At 50.2% G+C, this 19795-nt stretch overlaps 1 protein-coding gene across 13 annotated transcripts in view; it reads right to left on the bottom strand.

Annotated features, from left to right (window-relative positions):
* LOC134337922 (polyhomeotic-like protein 2) overlaps window positions 1–19795 on the bottom strand; it is a 308667-nt gene that overhangs the window by 138576 nt on the left and 150296 nt on the right. For all 13 annotated transcript variants that reach the window (XM_063033301.1, XM_063033300.1, XM_063033308.1 and 10 more), the window contains one exon: window positions 18697–18846. In XM_063033301.1, coding sequence (XP_062889371.1) covers window positions 18697–18846 — 150 coding nt within the window. The remainder of the gene's footprint in view (window positions 1–18696; window positions 18847–19795) is intronic.

The following is a 19795-nucleotide window of genomic DNA, read 5'->3' on the forward strand; positions in this document are numbered from 1 at the left end:
GACCACCAGACTCAAAACCAGTTACTTTCCCCAAGCAGTGAGGCTGATCAACACCTCCACCCACTAACCCACCCCTCCACACCCCCAACCACCACTACTTTATCATTTCCTGTCAGAGTCACCTTATGTACAGACACGCCAGTGCCTAGCGTCACTTTGTGGGCATATAATCGATCTATGTGTATAAGCTCACAAATATCAGAAAATCTGCTGGAAATCCAAAGTGACACGCACACAAAGCTAGAGAAACTCAGAAACTCAGAGAAACCCAGCATCCATGGAAATGAACAAGCTGTCAAACCTTTCATTGGGACTGCAAAGAAAGAGGAGAAGTCAGGCTATGAAGGTGGGGAGAGGGGAGAAGGAAGTACAAGGTGATAGGTGATAGGTGAAACCGAGAGAGGAGGAGGGGATGGTAAGGAGCTGGAAAGTTGATTGGTGAAAGAGATAAAGGGCTGGAGAAGGGGGAATCCTATAGGAGAGGGCAGAAGGCCATGGAATAAAGGGAAGGGGGAGGCAATTACTGGAAGTTCGAGAAATCAATGTTCATGCCATTAGGATGGAGGCTACCCAGACGGAATACAAGGTGTTGTTCCTCCAAAGTAAGTGTGGCCTCACTGCAACAGAAGAGGAAGCCAGAGACTGACGTGTCAGAGTGGAAATATTGGAGGTGCATAAGTGCTCAGCGAAGCAGTCTCCCAATCTATGGTGGGTCTCACTGATATACAGCAGAACACACCAGGAGCATCGGATGTAGTAGATGACCCCAACAAACTCAGAGGTGAAGTGTCGCCTCACCTGGAAGGACTGTTTGGGGCCCTGAATGGTAGTGAGTGTGGAGGTGTGTGGACACATGTAGCACTTGTTCCATTTGCAAGGGGAAGTGCCAGGAGGGAGATCAGTGGGGAGGGATGAATGGACAAGGAAGTTGCATAGGGAACATCCCTCCCCACTGATCTCCTTCCTGACACTTACCTTTGCAAGCAGAACAAGTGCTATACCTTCCCCTACACCTCCTCCCTCACTACTGTTCAGGACTGCCCCAAACAGTCCTTCCAGGAGAGGCAACACTTCACCTGCGAGTCTGTTGGGGTCACTGACTGTATCTGATGTTCCTGGTGTGGCCTCCTTTATATTGGTGAGGCCCAACGTGGATTGGGAGACCACTTCACCAAGCACCTACGCTCCGTCTGCCAGAAGAAGCAGGATCTCCCAATGGCCACCCATTTTAATTCCACTTCCCATTCCCATTCCGATATGTCAGTCCATGGCCTCCTCCACTGTCACGATGAGGCGACACTCAGGTTGGAGGAACAACAGCTTATATTCCATCTGGGTAGCCTCCAACCTGATGGCATGAACATCGATTTCTTGAACTTCCAGTAATGTCCCCCCTTTCTCCATTCGCCATTTCCATTTCCCTCTCTCACCTCATCTCCTTACCTGCCCAGCACATCCCTCTGGTGCTCCCCCCTTCCCTTTGTTCCTGGCTTCTGCCCTCTCCTGTCAGATTCTCCTATCTCCAGCCTTGTATCTCCTTCACCAATTGACTTCCCAGCTCTTTACTTCACCTCTCCCTCTCACCTGGTTTCACCTGTCACCCTCACCCCTCCCTCTCACCTGGTTCCACCTGTCACCCTCACCCCTCCCTCTCACCTGGTTCCACCTGTCACCCTCACCCCTCCCTCTCACCTGTCACCCTCACCCCTCCCTCTCATCTGGTTCCACCTGTCACCCTCACCCCTCCCTCTCCCCTGGTTCCACCTGTCTCCCTCATCCCCCTCACCTGATTTCACCTGTCTCCCTCACCCCTCCTTCTCACCTGGTTTCACCTGTCACCCTCATCCCTCCCTCTCACCTGGTTTCACCTGTCACCCTGTGGCTCTTCCCCCCCCCCTCACCACCTTCTTACTCTGACTTCTGGTCTTTTTTTCTCCAGTCCTGCTGAAGGGCCTTGGCCTGAAGCATCGACTATACTCTTGTCCCTGGATGCTGCCTGGCCTGCTGAGTTCCTCCAGCATTTCCTGTGTCCTCTATGCAGCACTCTGGTTTTTGAAGGCCCATCTGCCAAAACTATCCTTTTGACCCTATCTACCTGTGACACCACTTTCACGAATTATGGGTCTGTATTCCCAGATCCCTCTTCTCTATGCACTGGTCAGTGCCCCACCATTCAGCTGGTCGTCCCAAAATGCAACATCTCTCACTGTCTGCATTAAATTCCATCTGCATTTTTCCAACTGGCCCAGATCCCACTGCAAGTTTTGATGGTCTTCCTCGCTGTCCACTACACCCCCAAATCTTGTTGTCGTCTGCACATTTGCTGAAACAGTTAACCAGATCGTTGATAGAGATGACAAACTACAACAGACCCGGCGGCGATCCCCGCGCACTCTGCTTGTCACAGGCCAGTCGGAGAGGCAACCATCTACTACCACTCTCTGACAACACACACCAAATGCTGGAGGAATTCAACCGCTCAGGCAGCCTCCATGGAAAGAAATACAGCCGGCGTTTCGGTCATTGGGGTGCGCGCGTGTTTGTGTGTATGTGTGTGAAGGGGTTCTGCATGTGGGTGAATGTCTGTGTCGGTGGGGGTCAGGGATTCCTCTGGCATTTGGTGTGTACCGTCCACAGTCAGAGACACGCTCCCCCACCCCCACCCCCCGCACACAATGCCCCACAGACACAGAGACCCACCATCTCACAGGGATAGATCCCACACAATCTTTATAATATACATTGCTTACTGTAATTTATAGTTCTTAAATTATGTATTGCAATATACTGCTGAACAAATTTCACTACACCAGTGATAATAAACCAGATTGTGACACACACACACAAATCAACACACTGACACCCACCCACACGCAGAAACACCTACACACACACACACACACACACACACAGCCAAGGACACCCACAGAAACTCCCCCCACACACACAGAGTGTATTGTTTCTCCGCTGTGGGTGCCGACGCGTCACTCCTCCACAGCCCCTCTCCCCAGGTGTGTCCCGGGGGCGATCCCACGCCACGCCGTGGAGAGCCGCAGACAAAGACCTGGGAAACAACGGGATACCGCGGCTGTCCCGTGGGGCTGGAGAAGGGCCGAGACACGGCCGGGTTACACAGGGCAAAAACACCACTGGGAAAGGCCACTCTTCAAGCAAAAATAAAAACCACCGATTAACAATTAAAACTAAAAACAGATGGACTTTACTGTGATGGGCCAGAGCACTCCGGAGGCAGCGATATCCTCTGCAGTTGTCACCAGGGAGATAGATGCCCGTTACAGAAGGAAACAACGAACGCACACGGAATACCGGAGGAACTGAGCAAAGTCAGGAACCGAGATGAAGGGTCTCGGCCCGGAACATCAAGTCAGTCACGTTTAATATCACCAGTACAAGTCGTGAAATTAGTTGTTTTGCCGCGGCAGTACATTGCAATATATACTTTTTTTTCAAAAACTATAAATTACTATAAGAAGTATATTTTAAAAAGTGTTGTCACCGCTTATTCCCCTCGAAAGATTGCCGAGTTCCTCCAGCATTTTGTGCGCATTGCTCCGGTTTTCCAGCATCTGCAGAATCTCTTGGTTTATAATTTTTCAAAAGTATAAATTACAATAAGAAATATGTTTTTAAAAACTGTTGTCGATTGTTTATTGCCCTCCACAGACTGCCGAGTTCCTCAGGATTGTGCGTGTGTGTGTGTTGCTGTGGATTTCCAGCATCCTGCGTTATACTTACAACCCCATCCTGCAGGGAGACGGATCCGGCGGACACCCAGGGAACACTTTCAGGGAATACTTCAGGCTACCGTGTTTTCCATACCGGCTGAACCCACAAAGGCCGGGGCTTTGAGCAGGAACTCCCGCTCTTTCGCAGACGGAGGTCAATAATCCGCCCCTTGAGCTCTCGCCGCACCAAACGCAAGCGCCGAGCTCTCCGCCACAATGACTAAGACCTTTTCCTTTGTGCCGGATTGATTGTCAGTCGCCCAGAGGGCCCCCCGGCCGTATCCAGGCAACGGAGAGGAGAAGGGGAGGGGGTGCTTTGGGAGCCTTTCCCCTCCCAGGGGTGAACCGCCCGCCTCGGAATTCCGGGACCGGGACCAGACCGGGACACCGGAGATGGGAGTGCGGGGGCCACAAAACAAGATCCACGATGCTTGGCCAGGCTCCCTGGTGGCCAACATTTTGATGCGATTACAGAGACGGCACGACAGTGGCTATATTTCATCGGGAGTTTGAGCAGACTTGGTATCTCACCAAGGACTCTCACGAATTTCTGTAAAGTACCACGGTGCGCATTCTCACTGGCTGCATCTCCGTCAGGTATGGAGGGGCCACTGCACAGAACCGCGCAGAAAGTTGTAAACTCAGTCAGCTCCATCATGGGCACTGGCCTCCTCTGCACCCAGGTGTCTATCAAAAGGCGGCATTCGTCCCCAAGGCCTTCTTAACAGTCAGTTCAAACAGGTCCGGGGAGAGAAGGGCTCTCTCTCACCCATGTCAAAGCACCTCCCTCCTCCCTCAACAGTGAGGCACTTGTCACTCACCTCCAGAGCAGTCTGAGGGTGGGTGGTGGGGTGGTGGGGTCTGGAGCTGGGTAGTGCAGGACAGTCAGTTCCCCGCCCCTTCCTGCCTTTCCCGGGGATCCTCCACTTTGTCTGGTCCCAATGCAGGGACGGGTGAGGATGTGACATTATTTACTTCCATGGAGATCCAAGCCAAGCTCGGAAAAGGCCCTTTCATCCCAATGGAGCCCTGGCCAGAGCTCATAATGATGGCATCCATCATCAGGGACCCCCACCACCCAGAACATGCCCTCTCCTCATTGCTACCATCGGAGAGGAGGTACAGGAGTCTGAAGACACACTCAAAGATTCAGGAACAGCTTCTTTCCCTTCATCAACAGATTTCTGAATGCACAATGAACCAGTCTACACTACCTCACTAATTTTCCTTTCCTTTCTTTTTGCAGTACTTACTTAATGAAAAAACTGTACATTGTTTTGTAATTTACAGTTTTTATTATGTACTGCTGCTGCAAAACAACAGATTTCACAACCTTTGCCAGCGATTCTGATTCTGAAATATGCTTGCAATATGCTTGAGCCGGCCAGCGAACCTACGGTTCAAAGGAGCAGCAAGCATTTATTCAGCAGGGCAGAGGTCACAAGTGGTAACCATGGTTACCACCTCACAGCCACCAGGGCCATCAATTACTCCACACACACATTAAAGGGAATGAATGGGAAGCTCATGTAAAAGTCAGCTCTGGTCAGTGTCCCGCTTGCCTTTGTTCAAAGTTCAAAGCAAATTTATTATCAAAGTACATATACACAGGGTGGAACTCTAGCCTAGTTTTACAGTACCAGCGACCCCGGTTCAATTCCTGCTGCTGTAAACTGTAAGCAGTTTGAACATTCTCCCCATGACAGCGTGGGTTTCCTCCGGGTGCTCTGGTTTCCTCCCACAGTCCAAAGACTTACCGTTTGGTCGGCTAGTTGGTCATTGTAAACTGTCTCATGAGTAGGCTGGGGTTAAATCAGGGGTTTCTGAGTGGCGCTGCTCGAGGGGCCTATTCCTCTCTGTATATCAATCAATCGATCAATAAATAGGATATATGTCACCATATACTATCCTGTGATTCATTTTCTTGCAAAGAAACACAACAGGATCAATGAAAAACCACATCTAACAAGACCCAACCACACCCAAACAACCAATGTGCAAAAGACAAAAAACTGAGCAAATGCAAAAAGAGAAAATAATAATAATAAATCAATAAACAATAAATATCGAGAACGTGAGATGAAGAGTCCGTGAAGCGTTGTGGGAATAGTTCAATGATGGGGCAAGTGAAGTTATCCCCTTTGGTTCAGGAGCCTGGTGGTGGAGGGGTTGAATCTGTTCCTGAACCTGGTGGTGAGGGTCCTGAGACTCCTGTATCTCTACCTGATGACAGCAGTGAGGAGAGGGCATGGCCTGGGTGGTGGGGGTCCCTGACAATGGATACTGCTTTAGGATTAGGTCCATTTTACCCTGGGCTATAGGGAGTTGTCTCAGATATACCCAGTGCCACATTCTTTACCTGATCTGCTTCATGCAGACCCGAATCTTTCAGGGAAATTATTCCTGGATGAAGACAAGCCATTTTATCATGGAACAGGGCTACCCCAGAACCCAGGCAAATCGGCCCCGATTTTGTGGGTCGTTTTGAATGTTTCCTGAGGCAAAATGGCTACAATTTAGGGGGAATGTCTTTAGTGTGAAACTTGCTTCAGAATTTCTGTTCAGTTGTCACCATATATGGTGTCACCCACCGGAAACTGGCCACAACACCCCGGACCGCCATCTCAGCTTCCTCACTGGTCCGTAAAGAACTCCAGTGTGATTCACCTCGCTTTCCCACCGCTCACCTCACAGTGGTCATTAAACTGTGTATAGAGAGATAGAGAGAGAGAGAGATGGAGAGAGAGATAGAGAGAGAGAGATAGAGAGAGAGAGATAGAGATAGAGAGAGATAGAGAAAGAGAGAGAGAGAGAGATAGAGAGAGAGATAGAGAGAGAGAGAGAGATAGAGAGAGAGATAGAGAGAGAGAGAGAGAAAGAGAGAGAGAGATAGAGAGAGAGAGATAGAGAGAGAGAGAGATAGAGAGAGAGAGAGGGATAGAGAGAGAGAGATAGAAGGAGAGAGATAGAGAGAGGGAGAGAAAGACAGGCATAGATGGGGAGACATGCAGTGGGAGAGTGGGAGGCAGAGAGAGGGGTAGAGGGAGAGAGGCAGAGAAAGAGGGGGTAGGGTGAAGAGATGGGGCAGGGTGAGAGAGATAGAGAGAGAGGAAGAAAAATAGGTAGAGAGAGAGAGAGAGGCAGAGAGGAAAAGTGAGGGAGAAAGGGATTGAGAGAAGGAGTGAGAAAGGAAGAGAGAGAAAGGGAGAGAGAACATGGGAAAGAGGCACAGAGAGGGAGCGAGATTCAGAGAGTGACAGAGAGAGAGAGAAAGTGGAGGAGGGGACAAAGGGTGGGGACAGAGAAAGATAGACAGCAAGACTGTCAGAGAGAGAGGAGGGGGTGTGGCTGGGGAGTGAGGAGAGAGTAGACCCTGTGAACAGAGTGGGTAATGCTTGCACTGAAAGGCTTCCCCATGGCTGCCCCTGACACCAACATTTTGATATGTACATAGATAGGAAGGTTGTGGGAATCAGGCCAAACATGGTCAGATAGCTCTGGTGTGGACAAGCATCCTGATGTGTGTGGATGAGTCGGAATGCGCTCTGTGACTCGATGACATTCCCGGGATTGGGCAATGGGAAAGATTTTAGAGCGGGGTTCCCAACTTTTTTTATGCCATTGAACAATGCCATTAAGCAAGGAGTCTGTGGAGCCCAGGTTGGAAACCCCTGGTTTAGATGGATATGGAGCAATGTAGGGGACCACAAAATGTCCATTACCCTCATTCACCTGTGGGACAGCGTTGGACATGATGGGTGTTTAATTTGAAACACTGTCCCCTCTGCCTGCCCCAACTACATGGACAGTTTAAACCAACCGCTCCGGGCTCTGATCACGCACTCCAGCAGCACCCTGGACCACACCCTCCGCTGCTCTACCAACAACTTCACACTTAAATGTGGACAACAGTTTCACCCAGACACAGGAACTCTGAGATCAGGGAGATTCGGCACCTTCTGCAAGGAATTAATTACTGACAAGCTCACGGCCACAGAAACTTGCTTCAGAACAGAGATGAGGAGGAATTTCTTTAGCCAGAGGGCTGTGAGTCTGTGGAATTCATTGCCAAAGATGGCTGTGGAGGCCAGATCATTGAGTATATTTAAAGAGGAGGTTGATAGGTTCTTGTATCTTTTCCCTTCCAATGATTCTTTTAGTTGATCTCTGTAGTTTTTAAAAGCTTCCCAATCCTCTACCTTTACGCGAATTTTTGCTTTGTTGTATGCTCTCTCTTTTGCTTTTACATTAGCTCTGACTTCCCTTGTCAGCCATGTTGTACTATTTTGCCATTTGAGTACTTCTTTGTCTTTGGAATATATCTATCCCGCACCTTCCTCATTTTCCCCAGAAGCTCACACCATTGCAGCTCTGTTGTCATCCCCGCCAGCATCTCCTTCCAATTTAGTTTGGCCAACTCCCCTCTCATACCACTGTAATTTCCTTTACTCTACTGAAATACTGCTATATCAGACTTTACTTTCTCCCTATCAGATTCCAAGTTGAACTCAATCATATTGTGATCACTGGCTCCTTTTACCTTAAGCTCCCTAATCGCCTCCAGTTCATTACGTAACACCCAATCCAGTATAGCTGATCCCCTAGTAGGCTCAATGGCAAACTACTCTAAAAAGCCATCTCATAAGCATTCAACAAACTCACTCCCTTGAGATCCATTTTCAACCCGATTTTCCCAACCGACCTGCCTGATAAAATCTCTCATGACTATCATAACATTGCCCTTTTGACACGCCTTTTCTATTTTCTGGCTGAACTTTTTATTCTGTACTTTCCTCCGCAGGTCTGGTTTCAGGAGGGCTCTGCAAGATCTCAGATTCCTGTTCATGAACAGTATTGCAGGTGTTTGATTTGTCATCACACAAAACAAAGTTTCAATAACAACAAAGAAATTGTCCACCCTGTGCTGTGGAGAAATGTCCTCCTTGTCCATTGCTTTAATGGACTTACACAGAAACATATAACATCTACAGCACAATATAGGTCCTTCGGCCCACAAAGCTGTGCTGAACATGTCCTTACCTTAGAAATTACCTAGGGTTACTAATAGCCCTCTATTTTTCTAAGCTCCATGTACCTGTCCAGGAGTCTCTTAAAAGACCCTATTGGATCCGCTTCCACGACCATCGCTGGCAGCCCATTCCATGGATTCGGACCCCAAAATCCTTCTGATCCTCCACACTGCCAAGAGTCTTACCATTAATACTATATCCTGTCATCATATTTGACCTACCAAAATGAACCACCTCACACTTATCTGGGTTGAACTCCATCTGCCACTTCTCAGCCCAGTTTTGCATCCTATCGATGTCCCGCTGTAACCTCTGACAGCCCTCCACACTATCCACAACACCCCCAACCTTTGTGTCATCAGCAAATTTACTAACCCATCCCTCCACTTCTTCATCGAGGTCATTTATAAAAATCACAAAGAGTAGGGGTCCCAGAACAGATCCCTGAGGCACATCACTGATGACCAACCTCCATGCAGAATATGACCCAACTACAACTACTCTTTGCCTTCTGTGGGCAAGCCAGTTCTGGATCCACAAAGCAATGTCCCTTGGATCCCATGCCTTCTTACTTTCTGAATAAGCCTTGCATAGGGTACCTTATCAAATGTCTTGCTGAAATCCATATACACTACATCTACGGCTCTACCTTCATCAATGTGTTTAGTCACATCCTCAAAAAATTCAATCAGACTCGTAAGGCACGACCTGCCTTTAACAAATCCATGCTGACTATTCCTAATCATATTATGCCTATCCAAATGTTCATAAATCCTGCCTCTCAGGATCTTCTCCATCAACTTACCAAACACTGAAGTAAAACTCACTGGTCTATAATTTCCTGGGCTATTTCTACTCCCTTTCTTGAATAAGGGAACAACATCTGCAACCCTCCAATCCTCTGGAACCTCTCCCGTCCCCATTGATGATGCAAAGATCATTGCAAGAGGCTCAGCAATCTCCTCCCTCACTTCCCACAGTAGCCTGGGGTACATCTCATCTGGTCCCAGTGACTTATCCAACTTGACGCCTTCCAAAAAGCTCCAGCACATTCGCATCCTTAATATCTATATGCTCAAGCTTTTCAGTCCCCTGTAAGTTATCCCTACAATCGCCAAGATCTTTTTCTGTAGTGAATACTGAAGCAAAGTATTCATTAAGGACCTCAAGACTTGCTGAAGGCTTGGATAAACCTTTCAGCTAACCCGTTTGTTGCTGGGTGGTGAGGAGCTGAGTTGAAATATCTAATGCCATTTTTCTTCATGAAGTCAGAATTCACCTTTTCGATTTCCTGTTGTAATTTGTGGTCCACATCTCAGCTACTGTTGGGTGATCCGTATATAACTGCCACCAGGGTCCTTTTACCCTTGCAGTTTCTTAACTCAACACACAAGGATTCAACATCTTCTGATCTTATGTCATATCTTTCAAATGATTAAAAGCCATTCTTTACCAGCAGAGCCACGCCTTCCCCTCTGCCTACCTTCCTATCCCTCTGATACATCGTGTAACCTTGGACATTCAGCTCCCAACTACAACCATCCTTAAGCCATGATTCAGTGGTGGCCATACCTGACAATAGTGCAACAAGATTATCCATCTTATTTCTTATACTCTGTGCATTGAGATACAACACTTTGAGTGCTGTATTTGCTACCCTTTTTGATTCTGCATCCCTAATGTACTGATACTCACCCTGTTGGCTGCAATTACGCCCCATCATTGCCTGCCCTTCCTGACAGTCTGACTGCATACTATCTTCGCTTTTTTACCATCTGTCCTATCCTGAGTCCCTTCACTCTGGTTCCCACCCCCCTGCCAAATTAGTTTAAATCCTCCCCAACAGCTCTAACAAACCTGCCCGCAAGAACATTGGTCCCCCTCTGGTTCAGGTGCAACCTGTCCCTTTTGAACTGGTCATACCTCCCCCAGAAGAGATCCCGGTGATCCAGGAACCTGAATCCTGCCCCCTGCACCAGCTTCTCAGCCACACATTTATCTGCCAAATCATCCTGTGTCTACCCTCACTGGCACATGGCACAGGCAGCAATCCTGAAAGTGTTACTCTAGAGGTCCTGCTTCTCGGCTTTCACCTCGCTCTCTAAATTCTGTCCTGAGGACCTCATTGCTTTTCCTTCCCATGTCATTGGTTCCAATATGAACCAAGACATCTGGCTGCTCTCCCTCCCTCTCCAAAATGCTGTGGACGCCATCCAAGCGTTCCCTGACCCTGGTACCTTGGAGGCAACGTACCATCGGGTGTCCCATTCACATCCACAGTATATCCTGGCTGTTCCCCTGACTATTGGGTCCCCTATCATTACCTCCGGCCTCTTCTCCCTCTTTCCCTTCCGCACCACGGATCCATGCTCAGTGCCCTCAGTGCTATAACCCGGTCTCCATGGCATGCTCCTGGAAGGTCATCCCCAACAACAGCATCCAAAGTGGTCTACTTATTTTTGGCAGGAATGGCCACAGAGGTGCTGTGTACTAACTGCCTATTCACATTTCCATTTCTCCTGACAGTCACACAGCTACTTGCATCCTGCAACTTCAGGGTGACTATTTTGCTGTACACTGAACTTGGGTTGAATGGTGGACAACACCTATAAAATGCTGGAGGAAATCAGCAGGCCAGGCAACATCTATGGAAAAGAGTAAACAGTCAACGTTTCAGGCCGAGACCCTTCACCGGGTCTGGAAAGGAAGAAGTCGGAGTAAGAAGATGAGGGGAGGGGAGGGGAGGAAGAAGTACAAGGTGATTGGTGATGGGTTAAACCAGGAGATGGGGAGGGGTGAAGTAAAGAGCTGGGAAGTTAATTGGTGAAAGAGATAAAGAGCTGGAGAAGGGGGAATCTGATAGGAGAGGGTTGAAGACGATGGAAGAAAGGGAAGGAGGAGGGAGCACCAGAGGGAGGTGATGGGCAGGTAGGTGAGAGGGGGAAATGGGAATGGGGAATGGTGAAGCGGGGGGGTGGGGCAATTACTGGAAATACGAGAAATCGATGTCCATGCCATCAGGTTGGAGGCTACTCCGATGGAATATCAGGTGTTGCTCCTCCAACCTGAGTGTGGCCACATTGCGACAGTAGAGGAAGCCATGGACTGACATGTCGGAATGAGGATGGAAAGTAAATTGAAATGGGTTGCCACCGGAAGATCACCCTTTTTGTGGCGGTCAGCGGTGGTGGTCAGCAAAGCAGTCTCCCAATCTACGTCGGAGCTCGCCAATATACAGGAGGCCACACCAGGAGCACCGGACACAGTTACTGACCCTAACAGACTCACAGGTGAAGTCATCTCACCAGGAAGGACTGTTTGAGGCCCCGAAAGGTAGTGAGGGAGGAGGTGTAGGGACAGGTGCAGCACTTGATTCGCTTGTAAGGGAAAGTGCCAGGAGCGAGATTAGTGGGGAGGGACAAGTGGACAAGGGAGCCGTGTAAGTGGGGAGGAGAGAACAATGTGCTTGGTGGTGAGATCCCATTGGAGATGGCAGAAGATACGGAGAATTACGTGCTGGACATGGAGGCTAGTTTGGTAGGTGAGGACAAAAGCATCCCTATCCCCAATGGAGTGAGGGCAGACGTGCGTGAACTGGAAGGGATGCGGGTGAGGGCAGTGTCGATAGTGGAGGAAGGACAGCTCCTCTCTTTGAAAAAGGAGGAAAGCTTGGTAGTTCTGGAATGAAAAGCCTCATCCTGAGAGCAGATGTAACGAATACAGAGGAACTGAGAGAAGGGCATGGCATTTTTACAAGTGACAGGGTGGGAAGAGGTAAAGTCCAGATGGCTGTGAGAGTCACTGTGGGTTTATAAAAGATACCGGCAGATAGACTGTCTCCAGAAATGGAGACAGAGAGATCGAGAAAGGAGAGAGAGGTGTTGGAAAAGATCTTGTGTTTGAAATGTGGATGAATGGGACTGACTTAGTCAGCATTGGATCAGTACGGCCTGTAGAACAACTCCCTTCCATCTGAGGTAGGTATCACAGTGTTCTGAGGACACGATCCCTGGTCCTAGGTACGTCCACGAGAGCAAATCCCTCCCACAGGGAGAGGCTGAGGAGTCCCACCAAAACCTTCAGCTGGTTCAACGGCTGATCTAGAGTGAACTTGCAGATGACGCTTCTTGTAATGTGAGACTGTAAGACCAGAGGACACCGCCACAGAATACAGGGACATCCATTTAGAACAGAGATGAGGAAGAATATCTTAAGCCAGTGAGTGGAGAATCAGTGGATTTCATTGCCACAGTCAGCTGTGGAGGCCAGGTTTTTGAGTATATTTAAAGCAGAGTTTGATAGATTCTTGATTAGCAGGATTAACAAAGGGTACAGAGAGGAGGCAGGGAGAAAGGGGTTAAGAGGGATAATAAATCAGCCATGATGGAATGGCGGAGCAGATCAATGGCCTGAATGGCCTAATCGTGCTCTCATGTCTGATGATCTTTTGGTTCCTCTCCTGACAGATGCTGCCCGACTATCCGAGTTCTTCCTGCACTGCACTTTTGGTAACATGTAGAGGAAAGGGGGGTGATAGGTGGTGAGTGGGGAAGGGTGGGAGGGAGGGAGGGGAGGTGAAGGACAGTGAGTTGGTGGGAGGGATGGGAGGTGATGCACAGTGAGTAGGGAGGGAGGGAGGGGGAGTTTGTGGGGTTTTATCCCTTTGTCGTGCGTCCTGCGGGTCAGGACACCAGCTCACTTTACACAAGCAGACTCACACAGCAACTGGTCTGATGAGAGGGAAGAATGGGGCTTGTCTTGCTGTCTGTCATGTTCTAACAAACATTGGCCCGTAACGTTGGCACCAGGGTGTGCGACAGCAACACCCGCAGGCTGCCTCCACTACATCCTTGCGTTGTGTCGAATGTTAACGCAAGAAACACATTTCACTGTACGTTTCGATGCACATGTGCTAAATAAATCCGAGTCGGATTCTGTTCTAGATGGACGGTACACACACAGAGTTTAAAACTGCCCGGTCCGACACAGACTCCCATCTCGTCGATCTGTAAGGGTTGTAGCTTCAGGAAGGCTGGAGGTATCGTCGGAATACCTGGAGGTATTGTCAGGGTGCCTGGAGGTATTGTCGGGATTCCTGGTGGTATTGTCGGGGTGCCTGGAGGTATCGTCGGGATTCCTGGTGTTATTGTTGGGATGCCTGGTGGCATTGTCGGGATTCCTGGAGGTATTGTCGGGATTTCTGGTGGTATTGTCGGAACGCCTGGTGGTATCGTCGGGATGCCTGGTGGTATTGTCGGGATTTCTGGTGGTATTGTCGGGATTCCTGGAGGTATTGTCGGGATTCCTGGAGGTATTGTCAGGATTCCTGGAGGTATTGTCAGGATTCCTGGAGGTATTGTCGGGATTTCTGTCACCTTGGTCATTCCCTTTTCTCTGTTCTACTTTCTGGGAGAAAATACAGGAACTTGAAAGTCTGGACAACCAGACCCAAACACCAATGCCCTTGAATGGAAAATCTTACAAAAAGTAGTGGATACTGACAAGTCCATCACAGGTAAAGCTCTCCCCACCGTTGAGCATATCTACATTGAGCAGGAGAGCAGCATCCATCATCGGGGACCCCCACCACCCAGGTCATGCTCTCTTCTTGCTGCTGCCATCAGGCAGGAGGTACAGGAGCCTCAGGACCCACACCACCAGGCTCAGGAACAGTTACTACCCCTCAACCATCAGGCTCTTGAACCAGAGGGGGATAACTTCATTCACCCCATCACTGAAACGTTCCCACAACCTATGGACTCACTTTAAAAAACTCTTCATCTCATGTTGTTGATATTTATTGCCTATTTATTTATTATTATGATTACTTTTTATATTTACTGTGAATGCATACAAGAAAATGAATGTCAGTATGTAGTTTGATAATAAATTTACTTTGAAGTCAGAAGACTCACTGCTGAAACTGACACCCTCCCCCTGCCCACATCCCCTTCCCGATGGGGTTGCCTCGCTCTCAGACCCACAGTTCAATCTCTTCTGTTATTGCCACATTAAGATCTCCCTGTCTCAGCACCATTCTGCTGCTCTGCTATAATTCAAACATAGAGCAGTGGAGCACACCACAGGCCCTTCGGCCCACAATGTTGTGCTGGCCCTTTAACCCACTCAAATATCAATCTAACCCATCCCTCCTGCACAGCCCTCCATTTTCCTATCACACTTGGGTACTGTTGTATTTATCATTATTGTGTTTACTGTTTATGCACAGGCGCTCACCGATGGACACAATGGTAAATAGACCTGCCTCTGTGCAACACACACACAATGCTGGGGGAACTCAGCAGGTCAGGCAGCATCTATGGAGGGGAATGAAGAGTCAAGGTTTCAAACCTAGGCCCTTCATCAGGACTGGAAAGGAAGTGGGAGGATGCCGGAATGTGAAAGTGGGGGAGGAGTGGAGGACAATCTGGCAGGTGACTGGTGAGACCAGGTGAGGGGGAAGGGGGAATGAAGTGAGAAGTTGGAGGGGAATGAAGTGAGAAGTTGGAGGGGAATGAAGTGAGAAGTTGGGGGAATGAAGTGAGAAGTTGGGAGGGGATTGAAGTGAGAAGTTGGGGGAATGAAGTGAGAAGTTGGGGGAATGAAGTGAGAAGTTGGGAGGGGATTGAAGTGAGAAGTTGGGAGGGGATTGAAGTGAGAAGTTGGGGGAATGAAGTGAGAAGTTGGGAGGGGGATTGAAGTGAGAAGTTGGGAGGGGATTGAAGTGAGAAGTTGGAAGGGGAATGGTGGAAGAGGTAAAGGGCTGAAGAAGGAGGAATCTGATTGGAGAGGAGAGTGGATATTGGGAGAACAGGAACAAGCAGGGGAACCGGCGGAGGTGAGACAAGAGGAAATGACAGAGTAGCCAGAATGGGGGGAAAATAAATAGTATTTTTTCTATGTATTGCAGTGTACTGCTGCCACAAACCAACAAATTTCACAGCACACGACAGTGGTAATAAATTTGATTCTGTGCTGGACCCGAAGGCTGTGGTCCTGTGGTGACATCACCACCTGGTGACAGATGGAGGAACTGCAGCCTCAGGCCGAACCACCCTGGAGTGAAGCCATTCTACCAACTCAAGTCCATACTGGCTCCCAGGAAAGTGATCACTGCAGTCCCACTGCCCTCTCTTTGCCTTATAGTGCGAAAACTCTCCCATCCACCAACTCCCCTTTGATCCTCACTTCCACGGGAGATGCAGGGAGACACATGGGCCAACTGGGACTCACTTCGATGGGAGTCTGAGTTGGAATTGACTAGTTGGCCTGTAAAACATTATGACTGAGACACTGGGGCCATTTACAACAGCCAGTGAACCCTCCAACCCCACACACTGTTGGGATGGGGGATGGAACTGGAGTAGCCAGGATAAACACAACCTCTTCCTGTACAACCCTCAATCTCTCTGTAACTATCACTGGTTCCTACACTCCTCCCCCTATCTGTTAACCCCTGTTCATTTCATTAACCCTTTGTGTACCCTACGCCCCTCAATGTCTTTGTACCACTGTACGGAATTGACACCCTTTCCCGTCTCTGTAACCCCCTCCCTCCAATAACCCTCCCAGTCTCTATAACTACCTGTCACCTCCTACACCCCCCAATCTCTGTAACCCCCTCTGGCCCAGACACTCCACCCCGTGCTTTAACACCTTCTAATCCCCTAGACACCACCCCATTTCTGTAACCCACACCTGTACCTACACCGCTCTGCATTTCTGTAGCCACATCTGGCCCCTAAACCCCTCCCTGTCTCTGTAACCCCCTTCATCCTCTAAACCTTCCCCGTCTATTTAAACCCTCAAGCTCCTAGACACCTCCCTGTCCCAGTAACCCCCTCTGGCCCTCACACTCCTCCCAGTCTCTGTGATGCCGTCTGATATCTGCACACCTCCCCATCTCTTTAAACCCTCTCTGTAAACTGCTCCAGCTCCCTACACACCTCCACCTACATCACGCCCCATCTCTGAAACCCACGCTGATCCCTACACCCCTCGCCAGCTCAGTGACCCCCACCAGTACCTACACCCCAAGAGCCAGAAAGGCTGGCTCTGTTGTCGGAGTCAAACTGGACACACACAACATGCCGGAGGAACTCGGCAGGGCGGACAGCATCTGTGGAAATACCTCCGGCGTGTTGTGAGTGTTGCTTAGACACAAGCATCTGCAGAGTATTTTGTGTTTAAAACTGGACACACTGGAGGCTATGGTAGAACAAAGGACCCTACGGAAAATCCTGGTAATTATAGACAATGTTTTTCACACTCTACGTGGAACACTTTTAGTAATAGACTACGACAACTGTGCTGCTCCAAAGAGCGCTATATGAGGTCATTCCTACCCTCGGCCATTATGCTCTATAATGAGTCAACCTGTAGCCAGGGAAGTGATGACCCTCTCCTGTTAGACTGTTAGAGGTAACTTACGTTTTTTATTTCTTACTTCTCCACTAATATTTGTTTATCTGTGCACTTGTAATGCTACTGTGACACAGTGATTTCTTTTAGGATCAATAAAGTATCTATCTACCTATATATCTTTATCACCCATTCCGGCCTCTCTAGTCACTAAAACCCTTCTTGTCTCTGTAACCGCCTCTGGCCTCTACTCCCCCCCCCCCCCACCATCGATGTAAACTTTTGGCTCCTTACACTGTTCCCCCTCTCTGAAAACCCCTCCACCCCCTGCAGCACTCACTGGCTCTGTAACCCATGCCAGACCCCTCCTCCTGCTCCATTACAAAAACCACATCTGTTCCCCAATATCCCTGCCCACCTCTGAAATCTCCTCCAGCCCCCTAAAACCTTTCTTCTCTCTGTAACCACCTGCGGCCCCTACATCCCTCCCCATCTCTGTATCCTCCACAAGCCCCTACACATCTCCCCATCTCTGTAACCCCTCGGTCCCTACACCCCTCCCTGTCTCTATAACCCCCTCTGGCCCCTTCACCCCTCCCCATCTCTGTAACCCCAGGGTCCCTACACCCCTCCCCGTCTCTATAACCTCTCGGTCCCTACACCCCGCCCTGTCTCTATAACCCCCTCTGGTCCCTACACCCCTCTCCGTCTCTATAACCCCTCCGTCCCCTACACCCCTCCACGTCTCTATAACCCCTCGGTCCCTACACCCCTCCCCATCTCTGTAACCCCCTCTGGCCCCTACACCCCTCCCCGTCTCTGTAACCCCCTCTGGCCCCTACACCCCTCCCCGTCTCTGTAACCCCCTCTGGCCCCTACACCCCTCCCCGTCTCTGTAACCCCCTCTGGTCCCTACAACTCTTTCCATCTCTGTAACCTTTGTCTGGCACAGCCAGCCCTCCCCATCTTTCTCACCACTACTGGCTCCCAAACCCCTATGTTTCTGATACACCCTCCCTCCCCTACACCTTTCCCTGTCTCTGTAGCCTGCTCCAGTCCCTACATTCCTCCCCATCTCTCTACCTCTACCCTCCAAATCCCTCCCCATCTCTGTAACCCCCTCCCCACCTATGTAACCCTCCCCACAGCCCTCCCCACCTATGTAACCCTCTCCACTCTCCGACATCACTCCCCATCACTGTAACTCCCTCCAGTCTCTATACCCCTTCTGTAACACCCTCTGGACCCCTACACCCCTATCTCTGTAACAACCCCCCCTGCCCCTGACACCCCTCCCTGTCTCTGTAACCCCCTCTGCCCTGACACCCCTCCCTGTCTCTGTAACCCCCTCTGCCCTGACACCCCTCCCTGTCTCTGTAACCACCTCTGCCCCTGACATCCCTCTCAGGATGGCAGCTGTGAAATCGGAGCCCCATCTCCCTGTCTTGGCATAGAAAGAGCCCAACAATGCATCAGAGTGATCAGCCTCCCGCTTGGCCCTTCCCCATCATCTCCTCCCTCCCTCGCAGCCCTGGAGCAGTTGGTGAGGACCCCATTACCTGGACAGTCTGTCGGTCGGGGAGTCCGCTGTACACCGAGATTTGCGGCACGGGCTGGCGGGCGCTGGCGCTACTGCTGACCGGGTCAGTCTCCATCCTGTCCGTGGCGCTATGCTGTCCACTGCCGTGTGGCCCCTCTACACGGCACACCTGCAATGAGAGGGGACGGTTCAGCCCAGGGTTAACACGGAGGACCCACCCCCGAGCCTCCATGCTCCCCCTCCCTCCACTGACCCCCCCCGAGTCTCCATACTCCCCCTCCCTCCACTGACCCGAGACACACCCCACCCCAAGTCTCCATACTCCCCCTCCTCCACTGACCCCCCCGCGTCTCCGTGCTCCCCCTCCCTCCACAGACCCCCCTGAGACCCAACCCCCCGAGTCTCCGTGCTGCCCCCTCCCTCCACAGACCCCGAGACTCAACCTCCACCCCGAGTCTCCGTGCTCCCCCTCCCTCCACTGACCCCCCCGAGACCAAACACACCCTAGTCTCCGTTCTCCCCCCCCTCGAGACCCAACCCACTCACAGACGTCTGTGGAACCAGCCCCCGAAACCAGTGTGAGGGCTGCATCAGTCTGGGATAGTTTGTGCTTTAACACAGACCAGGTTTGCACATGGCTGCACGGGGGACCAACGTAACTGCAGAACTGAGGGAAATGGCCCCGGGGCTCCTACCACCTGCCAACCCGAGACCTGGGTTCAATCCTGAACTCCAGCAATCTGTGGGGAGTTTGCACATTCTCTCTAAACCACCCCACCGCTTCTGTCCACGATCTGTCGATGTTCGGCCTGGTGGGTCAATTAAAAATACGCAGGAGGAACTCAGTGGGTCAGGCAGCATTTGTGGAGGAAAGAAACTATTGAATTTGTGGGTTAAAACACTTTGCAATTCCCCCCTCGTGTGTGAGGGAAGGGTATTGATAAGAATTTGGGTATCGATAAAAAGGGTATTGACCGTAGAAAGCATTCTTCTAGGGTGCATCACAACCTGGTATGGAAGTTGTCCTGTCCAAGACCGGAAGAAGCTGCAGAAGATCGTGAGCATGGCGCAGCACATCACACAAATCAATCTTCCGTCCTTGGACTCACTTTACACCG

Source organism: Mobula hypostoma, chromosome 25 (genome assembly GCF_963921235.1).
Source record: "Mobula hypostoma chromosome 25, sMobHyp1.1, whole genome shotgun sequence".
NCBI lineage: Eukaryota > Metazoa > Chordata > Chondrichthyes > Myliobatiformes > Myliobatidae > Mobula > Mobula hypostoma.